The sequence below is a fragment of the Nymphalis io genome, chromosome 27, assembly GCF_905147045.1.
Source record: "Nymphalis io chromosome 27, ilAglIoxx1.1, whole genome shotgun sequence".
NCBI classification, from domain to species: Eukaryota; Metazoa; Arthropoda; class Insecta; order Lepidoptera; family Nymphalidae; genus Nymphalis; species Nymphalis io.
In genome coordinates this window covers 1576497-1598970 of record NC_065914.1, presented here as the reverse complement: position 1 = coordinate 1598970, position 22474 = coordinate 1576497, and the positions used below count along the sequence as shown (strand labels likewise).

The 22474-nt window shown below is 34.3% G+C and overlaps 1 protein-coding gene across 3 annotated transcripts; it reads left to right on the top strand.

The window, feature by feature from the left end:
* Positions 1-4369: 4369 nt before the first annotated feature.
* Positions 4370-22317, top strand: LOC126778879 (uncharacterized). Of its 3 annotated transcripts, none has more exons than XM_050502617.1 (19): positions 4370-4449; positions 5401-5495; positions 5914-6148; positions 6578-6626; positions 8616-8649; positions 9155-9221; positions 10185-10248; positions 10619-10652; positions 11857-11932; positions 12517-12572; positions 13819-13861; positions 14673-14725; positions 15982-16042; positions 16779-16834; positions 17529-17592; positions 18111-18146; positions 19179-19259; positions 21282-21352; positions 22198-22317. In XM_050502617.1, the coding sequence occupies exons 1-19, from the start codon at positions 4445-4447 to the stop codon at positions 22263-22265; spliced, it is 1248 nt and encodes a 415-aa protein (XP_050358574.1). In that variant the 5' UTR covers positions 4370-4444; the 3' UTR covers positions 22266-22317. The 3 variants fall into 3 exon arrangements, with proteins under 3 accessions (XP_050358574.1, XP_050358573.1, XP_050358572.1); XM_050502616.1 differs by having other exon boundaries at positions 11806-11932; positions 19206-19259; XM_050502615.1 differs by having other exon boundaries at positions 11806-11932.
* Positions 22318-22474: the final 157 nt, after the last annotated feature.

Sequence of the window (22474 nt, the reverse complement as noted above, 5' to 3'; positions counted from 1 at the left end):
AGCCATTAGCGAATCGCAAGGTATGTTTAAATCTATGGTTTGTTTATGTTCACTCCTTCTACCTTTGTAATAGACTATAATTTATCTGTTATATGTAACTAAACAATACAATTAATATACGAATTATAATATACATAATATACACAAGGATATGTCCATAAGCGTCGGAAATAATGGTAATTTTTGCAATGCTATTGCGTTTATTTGATTTTCATATATTATAAGACTTGGAATCTTGAAGTATAAATGTCACGAGTTGCTATGTGGGGGAAGGGCAAATGGTAAACTTATATGTGAAAGGATTTTTTTTTTTTTTAATATGGCAAATAGAACGCTTAAATGGTCATTTTGAATGTTTCGTTTGAATGTAAATGTATGAAAAAAGATTAATAATTATTCATTGTAGTCATTTAAATTTAAAAGTGAAATAATGAAGATAATTTGTTGCAAAGATATGGATAATTTAATATTTTAAAATATATTTTTATATATTTTTGTGTTAGGTGCTTTAATGGCTACTCTATTGCCATCGACAATCATAATTAAAATGACCACAAATGTAAAAACTCATATATTTCTAGTTGTGCCATTTTGTCACTATACCCCCTGGACTTGGCGTGAATACAATATAACGTAGCTTAAACAATAAATACATTTAAATAGACAATAGTTATAAGTTAATTTTCGCGGCATTATTTGACACTTAACGGCCAGTAATACTTTAAACATTTATTATTTTTTTTATCTGTAGTATAGTAAAGAGTTTTTATTAATAGTTTTATTGACTTTAAGTCACAAATAGATATTACGTTAAACATATTTATGCTCAAAAATAAAAAAAATACAGGGCAATTGTGGCAATATTAGACTTAATATATATATATATATATATATATATATATATATATATATATATATATATATATATATATATATATATGTATATATAATGATTTTATAAAAAAAAATAATTACAAAAATATAAAAATTATATAATATACTTTAGTAAATGTATATTAGTAAATATAAAGATATATTTTTTTAAATATAAGTCTATTAATAATTAAGATTTGCTCACAGCCTTAGTTAAATAATTTTGTTATGTTTTAAAAGTTTATAAATATAAATAATATATTATGTTTTGTAATTTAGTTGTAATATGTCAGTTTTGAATTTTAAATGTCACTGCTCATTTGCAGTATTTGTCCCGGATACGTTAATTGTATTAGTACTTTTTTTAATTATTTCATTTAAGGCATATGTATTGCATCATAACATCTAGACGTGTTTTGCTTCTCATAATCTAGAAGTAAATATTGCGACATACAGTCTAAGACAGAAAACATGTAAGGGATTGTACTCACTAAGTTATTTTATTTTAAAAAGCCGAGATGGCCAAGTGGTAAGAACGCGTGAATCTTAACCGATGATCGTGGGTTCAAACCCGGGCAAGCACCACTGAATTTTCATGTGCTTAATTTGTGATTATAATTCATCTCGTGCTTGACGGTGAAGGAAAACATCGTGAGGAAACCTGCATGTGTCTAATTTCACTGAAATTCTGCCACATGTGTATTCCGCCAACCCGCATTTGGAGCAGCGTGGTGGAATAAGCTCCAAACCTTCTCCTCAAAAAGAGGTGCGGAGGCCTTTAGCCCAGCAGTGGGACATTCACAGGCTGTTACGGTAAGTTATTTCATATCTTAGTTCTTAAGGTTGGTATTGCATTGTTGATGTAAGGAATGGGTAATATTGCTTACAGCGCCAATATCTATGGACTGTGGTGACACTTACCATCAGGTTGCACGTCTATCTATTTCAACAAATTTCGAATAGTAACGGAACACTTAGTCTGTATGTAGTAATACCATAGTCTCATTTCAATTCTCGTCATCCGGGGTATTTTTTTTTGTATTAGAATATAAGTATTTTGTATACAATGATGGGTAATATAGGGGCCAGTATTTTTTGAAATTATTTAATTAAGTAAATATATAAATAAAATTAATAATGACACTAAAAAAAATATTTAACAAAAAAAAATGATCTCAAATCGGTTATTCCTCTTTCTCTGTGAAATTCGATCTCAAATCAAATATTTTATTTATGTTTTAATTTAAAAAAAAGTAATATTTCTTAAAAAAAATCAAATTAATTTTTCATTTAACTTTTAAAGTTCACGTAGTTATAAATTATTTTAAATAGTTAATAAGTTTGATTCCTGTAGATTTTAATAACAGCATTTTGCTCGGCCAGTAATGATAAAACTTAAATATTTTGATAGATTCCTATTTACAATCTGTGCACGTTTTATATTTAGTCGAATTTGATATAATATATATATTTTGAATGTATAAGATATTATTTTAAAATGCGTTTTAATAATATCTGCCCTTAGTATTTAAGTTAATATTAATGATTTATACACATATATATTTTATTATAAAATTAAATTGTGTTACAAAAAAATATTAAAAAAAAAAAACTTTGAATATTTTTAAAGTGAGATCTTGGTTTGCTTACATAAAAGACACTGTGCGATTTTCACCTGACATCTGTCAGTTGGTTATGACTAGTGATATTGGCAGAATATTTTGTGCTCAAATAGCGTACATACGCGCCAGAAAAATAAAAAAAAAACGCAACTATAAACAGATGACTTAACCTTAAAACAGCTCTGTATGAACTCAAATACTGAAATAGTATATTTATTGCAAGGACTAACGGTCTTTATTATAAATATTCTTCAGCGAGTGATTTGTTAAACAAAGCTGCGACTTTTTCTTTCGAATGTGAAATCAATAACGACTGAAAGAGAGAAATCAGTGTTTAATTAAACAGCCGCTTTGCAACGTTTGTAAGTAAGACTGTAGTAGGCGTGTGTGTTGTAAGTGATATATTTAACGATGTTATTGGTAAGTAGGACAAATATTTTTTCAAATTTATTTCAATGGATGAATATTTCTCTTATTGGCTGAACTTGTTAATGATCAATTTTATTATATTTGTCTCTTTTTAACGATACTTTTATAGTTTGAAGACATTTTCTGTCCCTCTTTCGTTCGATTTCGTCTCACAGTTTTTTGCTTTTTAAATCATATTATGTCTAAATACATTTAGTGGGTGTCGAGTGAAACACATATTGCTCTTTTTCTCTCATTATTGATTTGACGGAAGAAAACACGTATAACTAAAGATGTTTATATTATAATAAAATTTATAAGTAAAGCTGAAAATGTATTTGATTATATAATTAATCAATAGTTCCGTTTTAAATCGAAATCCGCTAAAGGAAAATTTATAAAGTTTAGTCGTTAACAAAAAATTCTCTTTGTCAATAGTCTGTATAATTATGCTGCGTTGTGAACAAATGTTTTATAATTGTTTGTAATTTTCTGAAGACTTAATTAATGCAGCTTAATTAAATACTTAACTAAACAATAATATTTTTTTATATATAATTTGTTTATAATTGTACATGATATATAATTATAAGGAATTTTCTATGTAATGCTCAATATTTTGTTTAAATATGTATATTTATGTTAAATTATGGTGCTATACTAAATATATATATTTCGTTTATTATATTATATAAATATTCTTTGATCTAAAATCGCCACGATACATATTAGTAAATTACTTGTGATAAAAACTAATTCAAACTATTTCAAAGAGGCCTTGATTCGTATTTTATATATTTTATAATTAAATTATATTTAAAAAAAAGTGTTTTATTATTTGTGTTTGTTTATTCTTATGCTGTCCTGTGTTTCGCTCTTTCGCTCATCTACAGAATACAGCTTCGAACCTAACCACACCTACATATCCATACATCATGAGCGTAGAGCACCGGATTGGTGCATTGGAGAAGCGCGGTGGAATACGTTTTATATGTGAAGCGGGAGGACAAATCATCCAAAATTAAAGCTAATTATCATCTCGACCACATTAGGTTTCCAACTGAAAAAATCGCATCAAAATCGATTCATTCGTTTGGGAGTTAAAAAAAAGAATCTAATAGTTTCCTTCGCCGTCAAGCTCGACATGAATTATAAACACGAATTAAGCACATGAAAATTCAGTGGTGCTTGCCCGGGTTTGAACCCACGATCATCGGTTAAGATTCACGCGTTCTTACCACTAAGTATATGCAAATTAAATTAAAAATAGCTTCTGTACAAAACATGACCGCGTGGAATGGTGGCAGAAATTACCGCTTAATCTCAATTCAGATTCTCTTGGAGAATCTATCTATCATCTTGGGTGTACTGGCGTCTAGCAAAGATTTTAAATTTATGACGTAAGACTGGCAACACAACGCTACCAGAAATTAAAAAGCATTCAAGAACATTATGTCATTGCCAAATTTGTCAAAATCGATATGAAATTTTTGTAACTTAGAAAATGTAGAAAAAATACAATACAAAAAAAAACAAACAAAATGGCGTAAGTGTTTACTTTATATTGTTCATTACGAGTACACCTTATGAATTTAAGTGAATAACTTAGCAGTAAATGTATAGATACAACATTATTAATTTACGCGTAAATTTTCATCCATATTTCTGGGCTCAACACGTCCTATGTGAGCGACGATATGACATGACGCGACGACCAATTCCTGTGTGCCCAGTGAGAGTATTTTTACTTATTCTATAGCGTTAACGTTGATTGCGATTTGTATGGAATGGACAGGGCAGTCTTGTGACAGTAATCGTAAATTGTTGCAACCATTTTTACGTTACGCAGTTACGCGTTTCCCCCACGGGAACAGTGGGTGGGTATGTGGGGCTCGCCGCTGTTCAAGGCGCCGATTGCGCCCCGAACATCGGATTACCCACTAAAAAACCAGCGGTACCCTTTCCGTCTTAACGAGGAGCGCCACGGGATCGCTTTCGCATGATAAAATTGTTGCAACCAAGTACTTAGTAAGCATGGAAGAAGAACAAATATCACATATTCAGAGGCGTAATTTAGAAGCTATTATTGGCTTACCTGTGGTCTGCTAGAAACGTCATCAGACGCCTACGACGTCACACCGTACGCCGCGTCATGAAGTGTTGTGGTCTCTTTGAAACGTTAATGTCGGTGTATGGACGTCTTGTCTAGCGTTAGCACAAAATGTCAAAATTAATTGTCTTCGTTCGCTGTTGGGAGATGTATTGACCGGTGTGCCTGACGTTGTAACGTCGATTAAAAGTGTACGCTGAAGGCAGACATTAGTTACATGTAGCGTTTAAAATGATTCGTATGCTTAAACATCAGAAAGCTACGAATAACGAATAGTAGGGTAATTTACTTCAATTAAACAACTCTTTATTTCTATTATCGTTTTTTGTAAGTAGTTTTGAATACAGTAAACACGCTTAATTACCGTATATAATACTTTGATGGCAGTTGCGAGGTGTGCGAACATTGCAATTCCCCTGTGCGACCAGGCGAGGGAACCATACGAGATGGGTTCAGTTATCACGATCGCTGCAACAAGTGTTGTAAGTTACTCGCCATAAGTTTAGTGTTAATCACTGCCATATTGGTCTAGTCCTTGGTTCAAGTCGAACAGGTCAATTTTTATATATGAAATATGTAGGTGGACGTGCAAAATAGCCTCCTGTTGGTAACTGGTCACCAACCATTGGCTGTGAGAAATATTAACCATTACCAACATCACCAATGCGCCTCCAACCTTGGGAACTAAGATATATCCCTTGTAACTGTTGTTACCATCCCCCTTTAAACACAACATACACAAAAATACTAAATATTGTCGAATATGTGATGACATAACCCAGACTGATTTGCATAAAGCCCTACAACCAAGAATGTTATGCAAAGATGCAACTGTTGTACTCTCTGCTCGAGACACTACCTTCCCTCCCCTCTACCCATCTACTACTCTTTAAATTTCAGACGTTTGCAGCGAAACTAATTTACACAACGCGGAAGTGTTCAAGGGCGTTATATTCTGCTCCGGATGTTCGCGACGGATCTTCAAAGGTTGTTCCACAGCACGCAAGGTTAAGACTGGTAACAAGCGGCGCAGGGGGAGGACGCGTTATCGACAGGGGCATGAGAATAGGGTCATTGAACTCGCTAGATTAAATTCGTTGGTGAGTGATAGCAATTCGGGAACGTCAAAATTAAGGTAATATATATTTTCTTGTATTTCAATGATATATTTGATAACGGTATGGCTGTGTTAGACTGAGTGGATTTTTCGTTTGTTGTTTCTATAACGTGTTCTCGTGAGTGTGTGCGTGTCATCGTTTTGAGAGTCTGTGCGTGTGTTTGAGTTTGTTTATAATTAATTAACGTGTGTGTGCGTGTTTGAACACGCATTAGTGTGTGTTAGTATTCGATAGTTTATAAGGTGATGCGTCTGTGGGCTTTTACATCAGTGCATGCATTTGTGTTTTAATTTTTATGACAAATCATTTTTATCTTATTATAATGTTATTTATTTATTTTTACTTGTAATTAACAACGCTACAGAAATAGTTGTACAGTTATTACTCATTACTAAAGTAAGGTCACATAGGAATACAATAATATCACTGTGTCATTTTGTTTGTAGCAAACAACCGAGCGATGTAACAAAAATATTGAAAGAGTCTCGGGTTGAAGTGAGTATTTTTCATATTGAAATCAAAATATGTATAATTTATTCAAGTCGTGTTGTTTTTTTAAAACGTCGTTGAAACTAGCCGACAGATGACATTCCTGAGCCTAAACTTTTCTACGAGACTGTACTACTTTGTAGCTTATATAAAGTTTTAACTCATTTGTGTATCTTTAATTAACTATCCATGCCATGATCAATAGACCGCGCAGGAAAAATAAAAAAAAGTGCTTAAAATTTCTGCGCCTTATTTTGTGGTCACCATCACTTTGAGGAATCTTTAATTGACTAGCATACAAAATTTCAAGTTTCTAAGTCAATGCGTTAAAACGTCATATAAACTACAAAGTTGTACAGTCTATACCCTGTACAAGTTAACTTGATCTTTTTGACAGATGTAAATTTTTCTTATCGACATAACTTTGCAATGACGAACATATTATTTTCTTAATTTAATGATTTTATAAATTAATGTAAAAATATTAAAAAAATACATATAACACAAAAGTTCCTAAAGATTCAAGCGTTATCCGAAATTTTTAAAACTTTTTATTGCTTCAAAGTAAAATTTAAATAGGAACACTGAAAATAATAGACGCTTGTACAATTTTTTTTAAACAAGTTACATCGGTCGGACGGATAAGTACAGTTAACGGACAGTAACTTTTAATATAAAAAAAAAAATTCTAATTTGAATTACGAAAAGTGAAAAAAGATTCGACCCATGTTTCTTTGGGAAAGTTGTTTACTTTCATGGTCTGAACCAGCTATTTAAATTTGGCGGGAGGTCAAAAAATAACCCTGTAATATTAAATAGGTACTTATTATGAATATTGACCCACCGTCGCTTATCTATCCAATGTTGTATATGTCTAGTGCAATAAAGAATTTCACACATAATATGGGTGTATTATGTACACCATCTCGTCACAGTTACAAGTATTTTAAAACGTTATTTGTTGGACTACTATTTATAGATATTTTCCGTTTCTCATCACTAGCCCGTCTGTCAAAAAGATCAAGCTAACTTGTACAGGGTATAGTAGAAAATTTTACGCTCAGGAATGTCATGTGTCGGCTAGTTCTGTCGGATAGTTTCAGCGATGTTTTTTAAAAATATGATTGAATCTAATTAAAGTTTGCGGGATTTTATTGTAGAAAACGGGATTTTACTGGGGGTAGGGCTTTGTGCAAGCCCGTTTGGGTAGGTACCACCCACTCATCAGATATTCTACCGCAAAACAGCAATACTTGATATTGTTGTGTTTGTTTGAAGGGTGAGTGAGCCAGTGTAATTACAGGCACAAGGGACATAAAATCTTAGTTCCCAAGGTTGGTGGCGCATTGGCTATAAGCGATGGTTGACATTTCTTACAATGCCAATGTCTAAGGGCGTTTGGTGACCACTTACCATCAGGTGGCCCATATGCTCGTCCACCTTCCTATTCTAAAAAAAAAAAAAAAAAGAATACAACACTTTGGCTCCAGCAACGTAATATTTAACAAGTTCGATAACTTTTTCTAACGGTACATTTATGGTATTGTTAATATTAGTTTTTTGTGTCAATCTCATTCCAAATGCTGGTTTCCACATACCACCGGGTAGTCTACGAATAAATTAATAATAAGTTATTTTGTATTTCACTGCTATCTTTATATTTTTCTCAGCTAGCTGAGATGGCCCAGTGGTAAGAAAGCGTGAATTTTAACCGATGATCGTGGGTCAAACCCGGACAAGCACCACGGAATTTTCATGTGCTTAATTTGTCATTATAATTCATCTCGTGCTATACGGTGAAGGAAAACATCGTGAGGAAACCTGCATGTGTCTAATTTCACTGAAATTCTGCCACATGTGTATTCCACCAATCCGCATTGAAGCAGCGTGGTGGAATAAGCTTCATACCTTCTCCTCGAAAAGGGAGAGGGGGCCTTAGCCCAGCAGTGGGACATTCACAGGCTGTTACTTTACTTTTATTTTTTATATTTTTAGATTAAAGAAGATAGCTTGAAGAAGGCCAGCGTTGGTAAGTCAACAGAACAATGGAAATTTAAAAGGAACAAAAATGTTTTCGAAATATATAGTTTTATGATAAACTTAAATCTAGCCATATGTAGAACTAGTTCCACCAGATCACCACTTCCATACAGTGGTTTGGTGGATGGTGCTGATGATTGTAGACGTGTGGCAGAATAGCTTCCAACACATACGTTTTCTCATGATGTTTTCCTTCGCCAACCAATAGATTAACTGCAACAATTTAAGCCCTTGTACGCTTAATGGTGCTTACTTGGACTTTAACCGGAAGTTGACCTGGACTTTGGGCCTTGTATCATCTCGTAAATCGTAAGGAAGCTGCAGCACTCTGATGGAAAATTTGCGTGTTATAAACTCTTAAGACTTCTTAATGGGACTTTAGCCCTACAGTGAGATTGCTGACTATTTATAATCTTTATATATTATTACATCAACGCCAACATATAACCCATATCAGTGTGTACTGTAATGAAAACGTTTCTTTTCTTTTTTAGATATGGCAACAACGACGGACGTGACTCAAGAACTGTTACAAAATATATATTCACCTGTCGATAGCAAGTACGTAACTTATTAAGTAAATAAGGTATATATAATATGTATATAGATGATAAAAGACGATAAAAATTCAAAGCTTGGACTTTGAATTTTCATACAGTAATAATACTGTCCTCCAGGCCGATTTCGACCAAAACTACGACTAAAGAGAGATTAGCCAACTGCGCAGTAGATATTATAGTGCACAAGTGTGTGCGCAAACACAGGTGTACTCTCTATTCCCTAACTCTCATAATCCGATGGGACTGCAATCCCACACGATTGGAAAGAGTTTAGGCGCAGGACCAACGGCTTTACGTGCTTTCCGAGGCACGGGAGTGTACACACTTCAAACTTCCAGAGAATTTTCTGACAGAAAAACCCAATAACTTTTTATTGGCCCGACCTGGGAATTGGACCCAGGACCTCCGAGTCTGCAGCCTTACATATAGCCACTAGACCAACGAGGCAGTCATATAGTCATAGTTTCATACAGTATATATCATATGTAAGTATAAATGTTACTACATGTAATTATGTTTTTTATGGATGATGAAAAAAGTAATTACTGAGTAACTTGCCGTTTCTTTACGGAAGAATCTACATACCGGACCGGTGGTAGCTTTACATTAAATTTAATCTTGAAAAATTACGTTAAAAATGTTTTAAGAGCGTACTTGAATAAAAGTTACAATAGTTTTTTTTATGGTATAGATAAGTTAGAGGGGAAATGGGCTGCCTGATCAGATGTTAAGTGGTCACCACCGCCAATAGACATTGACGATGTAAGAGATATTAACCATTCCTTACAACAACCTTGTGAACTGAGATGGTATGTCCCTTGTGCCTGTGGTTTGAAGGGTGAAGTACACTAAGTAGGTATCCCCGACGAGCTTGGCCCCTAGTAAATAATACATGTTTTTTTAATTAATCGTTGCTAATTAATAATGATCCATCAGCACGCTAAACATTAATTTTCTTTCACAGTGAAAAAATGTTCGCGTCGCCAGCTAAGCCGAGAAAAAAATGTAAAAATGAAGTCGTACAAAGCGTAAGTCGTTCTAAATATAATCATAAAAAATAATAAATGGCTTGAACGCTTATGTACTCATGAGAATTGATGTGTAAACACGTGAGCTCGTGTACCGAGCTCACACAGACATTAACGCACTTACAATAACGAATCTGACGCTTACATCATCTGACGCTCGAAATCTTGCGCTAACTCGTCTGACGTTCGAAGTCTCAGTTAGCACCTTACACAGAGCGCTAAGATGCTTACACATCAATGAATAATCCATAACGAATACCATAGACTATTCAAGACCTCGACTCAAATGATCTCAAGTCAGTTCAATCTCAAAATGTATTATCATTTTAGATTTGAGTGATTTCTAATTTTGACAATATTTTTGTTTCAGAAAAAAAATATGGACAGCGATATAAGAATAGCAGGTAACTTATTTACTTCGTTAGTTTTAGCATTTGATATTTTTTAAGAAATTGAATAATTTCTGAACTGAATTCAACTTTCTGTTCAGCGGATTATTGTGCTTAAAGAGAGATAGCCGAGGTGGTAGAATACGGTGAATTTCAATCGAAGTTTTAAATCAAACTAATAGAAAAGTTCCAGCTTTTTATTATCCCACTCAAACCCGGGCAAGCACCACTGAATTTTCATGTGCTTAATTTGTGTTTATAATTCATCTCGTGCTTTACGGTGAAGGAAAACATCGTGAGGAAACCTGCATGTGTCTAATTTCATTGAAATTCTGTCACATGTGTATTCTAGCACCCACATTAGAGCAGGGTGGTGGAATAAGCTCCAAACCTTCTCCTCAAAAGGGAGAGGAGGCTTTAGCCCAGCAGTGGGACATTAACAGGCTGTTACTGTTATTATCCCACTGCTGGTCTAAGTTCTCCTCCCCTTTTTATTTATTTATTTATTTATTAAGGATCTCCAACAAAGGATGCGCACTTACGAGTACATTACATCGTAGAGTAATATTTTAAAATATGTGTGCTCCTTCAATTAAAGGAGACCACAGCAAGCATATATAATGACTAAACAGAAACTTAAAAAAAATATTTTAAACTAAATGTTACATAGTGGTCCTCAATAAAACATAGGAACTATAAAAAAGGTAAATAGTGATTAAATTCAGACTAAATTGTGCAAATGTGAGTTAAGTAATGTATAAAAATAGCTACAAAAATTAAAATAACGATTAATAATAAAACTTAAATGATAAGGTTTGCCTCACCGTCACTTACGAGATTAAAAACAAAAATGAAATAAAATCAAAATATTATACTTTATTCACGTACTCATGTGAGCACTTTTGAATCGTTATTTTACAAGTTTGAAATGTAGATTCTAACGAGAACCGCTATATATTTCAATACAATTCAAACACAAGCATTCTCACGTCCTTTTCTGTACCCCTGTGTTGGTACGATCGTTTGTGTAGTTATGTCGTGAAAGGATTACATGTATGATATTAGTTAAGTTTAATTGACAATTCGAAATTTGAATTCAAATTCTCGAAACAGTTATACAATACAATTATACTCAATGGCATTCTGGTTTTTTTTTTGTTTCTTGCAGCTAACGTGGGTTCTATCCACTGGGTTGATGTATGTGGCGATTCCGTTTCAGAGCTCGGCGCCTCGAGAGAGATGGCTCACGTTGCTCTGAGGAGACGATCGGAAGTTCCGGTGATCATACAATCTGAGTGAGATAACTCTCTTCATCTCTATAGTTATATATTTCCCATAAATCAGCTCATAACAATTATTTACTCTATTCAAACACGATAAAAATTCTCCAACGAAAATATTTTTTGTCTGTGTGTCATAGTGACAGATCTTTTTTTTAAAGACAAAGTTTATACGTAAGTGTTAAATATTATGCCACAAATAATATTGTGATTATGAAAAATAATGAAATATTTATTTAAGATTATAATAAAACACATCCAATAACATTATGTGAATATGTATAAATATACCGATACAACGAACAATTTATATATAATATATATATATATATATATATATAAATTGTTCGGGACAATCACCCTTATATTTAAAAAAATATTTAAGAAAATGTTAAATTGTTTTTTTATAGATTATATAATAATATTTTATAATTTATAATTATGACGTGTGTGACACGGCACCGTGTGTTTGCTCGTTAACATTACACTTGAAGCGACATCGAACTACGCTTTAAAAACTCTGTCATAATTTATTTTACTGTGTATTCATTAATTGACTTTCTTTAATTATGAATTATTCAAATTACTTCTCCGACCAGGTCGTATCTACGTCACATGAGATCAAAGAATAGATCATACATGGCTCAAGAATCGGGTTAGTATTTATTATAAAAAATACTCGCTTCACTTATAAACGTTGCTTAGCTCTCTAGTTAAACATTGATTTATCTCTTTCTGTCATTATTGATTTGACATTCGAAAGAAGAAGACCAGCACTGTTTAACTGTTCGTCCGCTAAACAAAGTGGTTTATGGTTAATTTAATCTATGATCCGTGTGTGTAATACGCGTAATGTAAGTTTGCCGGTCAGATATAAGACAAAAGTTGCTGCGCACATATCTCTATCTATTACCTATTCCAATCACAAGAGGAAAAAAGACAAATAAGCATCTTCGATATTAAACGGAAGCGATATAATTGGTCGAGATTTTGAATAATAAATGATTTTCATTATGGATTCGCGAAATAATGGCTCCTTGAATGTCTGCGAAGTTAATAAAGTAAAATAAAAGTTGACATCAATAATAAAGTAAAATAGTGTTGTATTATATATATAGAGATATTAATCAAGATCCGTTTGTAGTGCGTAATACAGCAGAGCTATTAGCAACTCGTATAGAATATGTATGTACATATCGTTACTGGTGGTAGGGCTTTGTGCAAGCACGTCGGGGTAGGTATCCACTCGCATCATCAGATATTCTACCACAAAACAGATACTTGTTGTTGTTGTGTTCCGGTTTGAAGGGTGAGTGAGACAATGTGAGTGAGGCACAAGGGAGGCAATCTTAGTTCCCAAGGTTAGTATTTAGCAGCACATTGACGATGTGAGCGATGGTTAACATTTACAATGCCAATGTCTATTGGCGTTGGTGACCACTTACCTTCAGGTGGCCCAAATGCTCGTCCGCCTAGCTATATTATAAAAAAAAATATATCTAAGGTTCATTTTTCTTTATTCCTTATTAGGTTTCAAGGGGTTATAGGTACATAGCTAACGTTAACAATCGATTGTCGTCATATTTTATCTCTTCTGGTACTCCCATTATCAACCAAGGATGTTTTTATGTTCTTGTAATTGCAACACTCGTGGACGTTTGTGTCTCTGGAGCTGCGTTTGAAATTTTTTATAAGCTATCGACGACTATTTGGTTAATTGTCGATATTTTCAAACTCCTGATAACCTTTTTTGGGGTAAAGATTTAGTTTAATATTTTATTAGTTTGTTTTAAATTTATGGTACAATTTTTAAGTTCTTTCTGCAGCTGTTCAGTCAGTTTTGTGAAGATTAATAGGAACTTACATAATGTTTTATTTGTTTTATTTTTTTCTTATTCTAGATACTTCTGGCGATACTAAATATTCAAAAGGAAACGTTAACAAGTGAGTATTTTATTAACATATATTTTGAATCGTTTATATATTAAAGTTTAAAATGATTGAACTATTATAAACAGCTACATTAAATGTCTTAAATAATGCTTGGGTCTTGACCATAGGAAAAGCATTTTTTTATTTTTAAAACAGTATTAAAATAATAATAATTTCTTTATGTTTTTAACACAGCTGGTTGAATGTATGTGAAATAAATTATTTTCGAATTAGCTGCTAAATACATATATTCTATAATAATAATCTCCCCCAGACCGATTTCGGCCACGGCGGCCAATCTCAAGAGAGATTAGCCAACTGCACAGATATTATAGTGCACAAGTGTGTGCGCAAACACAGGTGCACTCTATTCCCTAACTCTCATAATCCGATGGGACGACAATCCGACACGACCGGAAAGAGTTCAGGCGCAGGACCAACGGCTTTACGTGCTTTCCGAGGCACGGGAGTGCACATACTTCCAACTTTCAGACTCCTGGCTGCTACTGAGAATTTTCTGACAGAAAAACCCAATAACTTTTTATGGGCCCGACCTGGGAATTGAACCCAGGACTTCCGGGTCCGTGGCCTTACATCAAGCCACTAGACCAACGAGACAGTCCTATTAGACATATATTCTATATAGTATATGACAATCACAGGAAGAGTAAAGACAAATGAATTGAAGAGAAAAAACATTGAATTGAAATGATGTCATTGTCCGAAATCTTGAATAGTCTATGAATATATCTAACCTAACTTATATCTGTAATCTATGATTTAACATTTTATTATGATACATTGTTTTTTTTTTAATTAATAGGCACTGGTTGGACAGACGATTCAGAAGTATAATGAAGCTACCATATAAAATTTGTTAGTAATATATAAATTTAATCTTTTAATAATTATAGTATATATAATATGTATATGTAAATACTGGTGATAGGGCTTTGTGCGAGCTCGTCTGATTAGGTACCACCCACTCATCAGATATTCTACCGCAAAATAGCAATACTTGGTATTGTTGTGTTCCGGTTTGAAGGGTGAGTGAGCCAGTTTAAATACAGGCACAAGGGACATAACATCTTAGTTCCCAAGGTTGGTGGCGCATTGGTGATGTAAGCGATGGTTAACATTTCTTACTTATGGGCGTTGGGGACCACTTACCATCAGGTGACCTATATGCTCATCCGCCTTCGTACTCTATAAAAAAAATGTATGAGAGTAGATGGAGTATATTTGTTTGTGATTAATATACATCGACTCCGTTTGACCGTTCACTACGACAGTTGGCACATTACATACACGTGAAATATTATACGATTTTTCATGGGTGTTTATACTTAATATCCAGTTTGATGTATATCACCGCGAGATGGCGCTATAGTACATCACATTCTATTCTATACACTGACCGCCATGACAGAAGTCGACGTTTGCTAGATTTTATTAGTATGATATTATACTATATTATTAATATTAGATATAAATAGTACATAATGGAAGTTGAGGATGAGAAATGTGAGGAGGAAAGGTCGAAGGGAAAGACGTATGACCACTTTATGATCACGAGCATACGATAAAAGACCATTGATAAAATATGACATACGGTGCCGAAACGTGGACACTAACTGCGGGACTAGTCCACAAATTCAAAGTCGCTCAGCGTGCTATGGAGCGAGCTATGCTCGGAGTATCTTTGAAGGATAAGATCAGAAATGAGATTATCCGGAAAAGAACCGGTGTCACCGACATAGGTTGCAAAATTAGCAGGCTGAAGTGGCAGTGGGCTGGTCACGTATGTCGTAGGACCGATGGCCGTTGGAGCAGACGAGTCCTAGAGTGGAGACCGCGAATCGGCAAGCGCAGCGTAGGGCGCCCTCCACCAACTGGATGCGGAAGGCGAAGGGCAGGGAGCTTTGGCGCACCTTGGGAGAGGCCTATGTTCAGCAGTGGACAACGATTGGCTGTTGATTGATTGATTGATTTGATTGATAAAATATTAACGAGCTTAGTTTTAAATTCAGAGTATATTATCAACATAATGGAATATTTGCTAATTTCTGTAAAACGAAGTCGAGTCATTCATCGGCTGTAAGTTTTAATAATGTTTTCTTTTTTTTTTTTAGTTAAGAAGAACATTTTAAATCGGAGCTCTCTCGTCAATACATTAAGCAGCGATGATAAGGAGTAAGTGGTCATTTTTTTAAAGTAGATTACTGTAACATAATATCTAAAAATAGAAAAAAAAAACTAAAAATATATTATTGAGATAGCTTAGGCAAAAAGCAGTCGGATAATGTATGGATATGTTTCAGTTCATTCTAAAGTTTTCAGTTTTTTTAATCTGTTTTTGAACATCATGAAATAGTAGCCGCCATGTTATTACGTCACGCGGCTGTGTAAGCTAAGTACTCAAATGTCAAGTGATCAGCGTGTATAGCGTGCGTGCTTTGTATTTACTTTTATTATATTCGTAACCAATGTTACAACATTTTTGTACACAGCCAACTGACGTTATGACTACAGAGCAATATGGCGTCCAATAGCGTTCAGCGTTTGCGTCAAATTACGCGCGAAATTTGAAAATGTAAAATTTATATACATTTTTATGGAACTTATCGATTGAATACAAATTTTGTGTTTTTTTTTTAGTGCTTTATTAGCACTATAGAATTTAGTTGAGTCACTTTCAATACCCTATTTCAATATCTACGTAAAGATTGTGAAAAAAAATCGTACTCGTTTGCTATCATAAATATATTTACGCTTTTACGGTTAGAATGCTAAACTGATTTTGATGGGCTTTAACCCCGAGGAACAACATACGTTACCTTTTCATAACACCAACATTCTCTCTATCGAACATGCGGGCGAAGCCTCGATCGAACTCTAGTATATTATAATAGGTCTTTGTTTATTTCAGATGTATAGCTAGAAGATTCAAAATCCTATTTCGTTACGATATTACTGAACACCAGTGTGAGTATCGTTGCCTAGCTAAATTCTCTAGGTCCTCTCTTGCTATACCCACGGGTATGGAGACAGCTGATGGTAAGCTTTCTAATCATCCCTTACATAATCAATGCGCCACTAACCATGTGAACTAAGATGTTATGTCCCTTGTCCCTGTAGTTACACTGGCTCACTCACCGTCCATACCGGAACACAATACCAAGTATTGCTGTTCGGCGATAGAATATATGAGGGGGTGGTGCACCCAGACGAGCTTCCTTACTTATATTATAAATGCGAAAATATGTTTGTTTGTTTGTTACGCTTTCACGTAACTACTCAACCGATCATCATGTAAATTTGCATACACGTTGACAGGTACAAAGAAAAATAGGGAACCTAATAACTCCCCGAATACGCGGGCGAAGCCGTAGGTCCCTCCTAGCAAAATACATAACATGACTAACACATCTATGTATATTTCCTCACACACATAGTCCGGTGGGACAATGACCTTAACCTTTTGTTTGGTTGAAAAAACCCATTTACGCGTTATCATGAAGTCGCGCCTAGAGTTACGTAGAACATCCAATACACATTAATAAACCAGCGGTACCAACTCCTATATTTTCGTTGGTAACGGGATCGCTTACGCGTACTACCGTTAGGGATAATGACATATTATAATATTAAGATTCGAATAGAACCCCCTATGTTTCAGGTCGAGGACTCAAGAGGTTGTTTTCAACGATAAATAGCAAAAAAATACCTTATAGATTGGGTTGGTGAGTTGAGGATTGAACGTAATATTCAAAGTGGCTCAATTTTGATACGTTTTTTCCATAGTATAGTTAGTATCGATCGACTCGTTGAGAAGATTAGACAACCATCTCCCCCCTCCCTTCTATACAAACAGACAGATATACATACAATAATAAAATAATGATTGTTTTTGTTGATAAAGACGTAGTTATTTTGAAATCACAGACGGAAACTTCAATTTGATTAATTTGTTTGCCCTTACTTTAATAAGGGAGATTGGCTGTCGCCTTAGAGAGAGGGGATTTGACAGGCGCTCCGGGTCCCACTTGGCACAGAGGTTGTCCATTGCCGTACAGCGCGGAAATGCAGCCTGCATTATGGGCAGCTTTGCGTCGGGTGGGAATCGGGACTATTTTAAATTTGACTTAAATAATAAAAAAAAAATTACATTGTTATATAAAAAAAAAACCAAAAAAATATTTTTAAAAAAAATTGTATAAATGGTATAAATTATTATATATGTTATAACAATTATTTACAGGTTAGAAATTATGACCGAAATTCCAGAAAATTCTGGGTAAAGTAATTCCTAAATGTCTTTATTTTTTATATTATATCTTTTAGAATTTGTGACAATTGATGAATATATCAAGTCACTATATACATGATGGTACCTTCAGTTCTCACGTTTTAAAACTATTATGAGCTATGCTTAAGGGATAAATGGCGTATGTACACGAATTAGTAATAAACTCTAAAAACAAAAAAAAAAAATTATTTTTAATCATCTTTTTGTTCCACTTATACCTTAATCATAAATGTCTATAAATGTCTGTTAACTATAAATGTCTGTTACAAGAATATAGTCTGTTAAATAAAAAAGTAAAACACTAAAAAGCGCTGAGCAAAGTCATCCTCTGTTTCAATTGGCTGTGCACATTGACTGTACAAAGTGACTGATCACCGTTAACAATAACCAGGACTTTTAGTACTATTTAATCATCATATTCAGCCCACATTAATCCACTGCTGGACATAGGCCTCCTCACAGGCGCGCCGATTCACCCGGTCCTGTGCTAATCGCATCCATTGAGCACCTATCATTTTCCTAAAATCGTCTGACCATCGGGCGGGTGGTCTGCCCACTGGCCTTTTTGCTTCTCTAGGCCACCACTCCATGACGACACACATAATAAATACACTTATTTAAATATTTGGTACCTATGTTATTAACTATGTCTACTAATTTTAATTTAACTATATATTAACATAAAGATCCGTAGAACGTAACTTTCACTATAAGAGTAAAGATTTTGTGTTCAATTGGTATAAATCCTGGTCATATATTAATGGTTTATCACTTTGTGCAGTCATTGTTATGAACACTTCAATTGATTGGTGGCAGAGCTTCCTTCACTCCCTCGATCCCACAATTGCAAGTATGCTCAATATGCTTGCCTTCACCACTGAGCAAGAGATGAACTTTGAAGGTTTTAACCCGATAACTTTAGGATTCAAGTATTCATGTCACAGAGCCATCAGCTTATATGTAATATTTGACTTATGTATTACAAGTTATGTATATATTAAGCTATTTATTCGATTCTAGATGTAAACACATTCGGAATTCTCACAGTTATCGATGTATGCGCAATCAGGTGATGAAGTCAGCCGGTCCAACTCGGAGCGAGTGAGTATCTAGTTGTATTTTTTTTTAATATATGTAGGTGGAGAGGCATATGAACCACGTTAAGGTAGCATGCTCAAGTGATCCCGTGGCGCTTCTCGTTAAAACGGAAAGGGTACCGCTGGTTTTTTAGTAGTATTCCGATGTTAATTGTTAATTTAGGGTTAGTTATGAATAATGAACTCAGGTTCGTCGAACATATAAATTGTAAAATAAGGAATGCCTTTTATCGTTTAAAAACATTATATAATATTAGAAAATATCTTTCACAACCCATTAGGAAAATACTTGTCGAATCCATTGTACTGTCTCAGTTTAACTATTGTGACACAGTATACGGGCCACGACTGTACGAAAAAACCAAAAAGGCCATACAGAGAGTTCAAAATGCGTGCGTTCGTTTCTGTTACCCTGTCCCCAAGCGCGCTCACGTCACGCCGTTTCTTAACGATACAGACACATTAAAAATGGAAGCTCGAAGAAAAATACATCTCGCGTGTCTAGTACATAAAGTTATTTTTAAGAAAAAGCCGACATACCTGTACGATAAGCTGGACTGTGTTAGAGACGTGCAGCAGAGATGTACCCGTAGGAGAGAAGCAAATAAATTAGTGGTACCAGCTCACAGATCGACTCAATATAAGGGAGGGTTTAAATACTCTGCCACCAAGATATGGAACGACTTACCCCCTCCTCTGCGTAATAGTACGTCCCAGGTGACTTGGAAAAAACATTTGACGGTATTATTTTTAAATAAACAAAAGTCAGAGTAACAACCTCCAAATATAGTGTCAGTCATACTACCTCATAGACTTAGTATTTATCATATTCATTTTTAATGTCTTATGTCTAAGTCTGTCTGTCTGTCTGTCTATCTTATGTCTAAGTTCCTTGTGATGTTTTTCTTTTTGTGTAATATGTTTTTTTTCTCAAGGATAAGGGCTTTTTAGTTTTAGTTTTTTGTTCTTATAATTTCATTTATTTATTTTCGTGTGCGCGCATTTGTTTATGTTTACCTAATAGTCAGGGGCCATCTGAAAATCAGTGCTGTGCATTAGCACAACTTATACTGAGATGAACCCCTTGCTACCTACACTGTATTCTTTAAATTTAATTATTTTTCTTCTGTATAATTTATGTAATGTATGTGTCTAGCAAAATAAATGGTTTAAATGGTTTTTAAATGGTTTAAATGTTCGGGGCGCACTCGGTGACTTGGACACCGGCGAGTCCCACATATACGCGTATCCCCCACTGTTCCCACGGGAAACGCGTAATGTGTCATTTCAGTGAAAAAAATAAGCATATGAGCCACCAAATGGTAAATGATTACCGCATATCCATTGGCGCTGTACGAAATATACTATATAATAACCATTCCTTACATCGCCAATGCGCCACAAACCTTGAGAACTAAGATGTTATGTCTATTGTGTCTATAGTTACACTGGCTCAATCACACTACAAACCGGAACACAACAATACTAACTATTGCTGTTTGGCGATCGAATATTTGATGAATGTGTGATACCCAGACGAGCTTTCGCAATGTTCAGACCAGCCAAAGAGTCCAAGATCAGTCCTTAAATTTCAAATGGTATTACGAGACTGTAGAGTATTATATACTTTATATGTATAGCTGGATGGATTTATTTGTTTTGAAGAGAAATAATCTTAGCAGAAGATACATTTGAACAAGATAACGTTTCGATTGTGATGCTGTCTGGAAATAAAACATGCAGGCATATAAAAGATAAACTCAAATAAAGAAATACTAGTGTTCGTCCGCCGCTTTGATAGCGTGTTAAAGGAAGGGGGGCAGTAAGAAAGTAAGCTTGTTTCTTAGCAAATTTCATCAAAATCAGTTGAGTGGTTTAACCGTGAAGGCGTAACAGACAGATACTTTCGCATTTATATATAAGAATAGAATAAAATAGCAGCAAGGACACCACGTCTATGGATTCGTTTATTTAAATAAGTAATAATAAGAAGACCATAGTGTTCTCTATTAGTTTTTATTTTCAGATTGGCTGAATTCAGAAGGAAATTGAAGAATTTTATTTTTTTCGATTTTCTTAAAGATCTGCATAACTTCAGTAAGTACATAATTAGTATCGAGCCTTATTTACAAACGTTGCGTAGCGACTGTTCAGTTAAAAACTGTTTCCTCTCTTTCTGTCATCATTGATTTTATATTCGAAAGAAGAAGACAGCATTGTTTAACTAATCACCCGCTTGGACGTTTATATCAGTATATGCTTATGTTATTGCCAAAAGATATCAAAAAAGGTATACAAACAGATTTGCTCACGACCGTTGTCCACCACCGCGTCTGTCTGTAAACTCAAAATCTACATAACGGATTTCTATACAACTTTCATTGTTGGACGGAGTAATTCTTGAGGAAGGTTTAGGTATATAATTCATTAATGTTTTGTGTAAATTGATGATTGTTGGAAAACATCATGAAGTCTGGGGAGCTTTACTGACGAACAGTTATGTATTACGATTTATGGAGACTATTACTTTTCGCCGAGAAAAAATCCGAGATGGCCCAGTAGATATAGATGGTAGGAACGTGTGAATCTTAACCGATGATCGTGGGTTCAAACCCGGGCAAGCACCACTGAATTTTCATGTGCTTAATTTGTGATTATAATTCATCTTGTGCTTTACGGCGAAGGAAAACATCGTGAGGAAACCTGCATGTGTCTAATTTCACAGGAATTCTGCCACATGTGTATTCCACCAACCCGCACTGGAGCAGCGTGGTGGAATAAGCTCCAAAACTTCTCCTCAAAAAAGGAGAGGAGGCCTTCAGCTCAGTAGTGGGACATTCACGGGCTGTTACGAATTATTTTTGGCGTGAAGTCAGAAGAGTAGCAGCTAGTTACTCTTCCGACTTATATGTATATGTTTATATATGTTCTTTCTTTTTCAGATAAGCAATTTTTATATATGCTGACGTCACAAGCTTGTAAACAAGAATCGATTGCTTACACACAATAATATAATACGTTGATAAAATTGTTGTTTCTTTTATATATAATATATGACACCATATACTATTATATATTTCAATATATTTATAATAAATATTAAAACAAACCTATTTTAGTTTTTATATATGAAATATATTTAATTACCGTTAATATAAAATTATTAGAAGAGCAATAATTTGAAACGAGAACTTGTTACAATTTAATGGTGAAATTTCT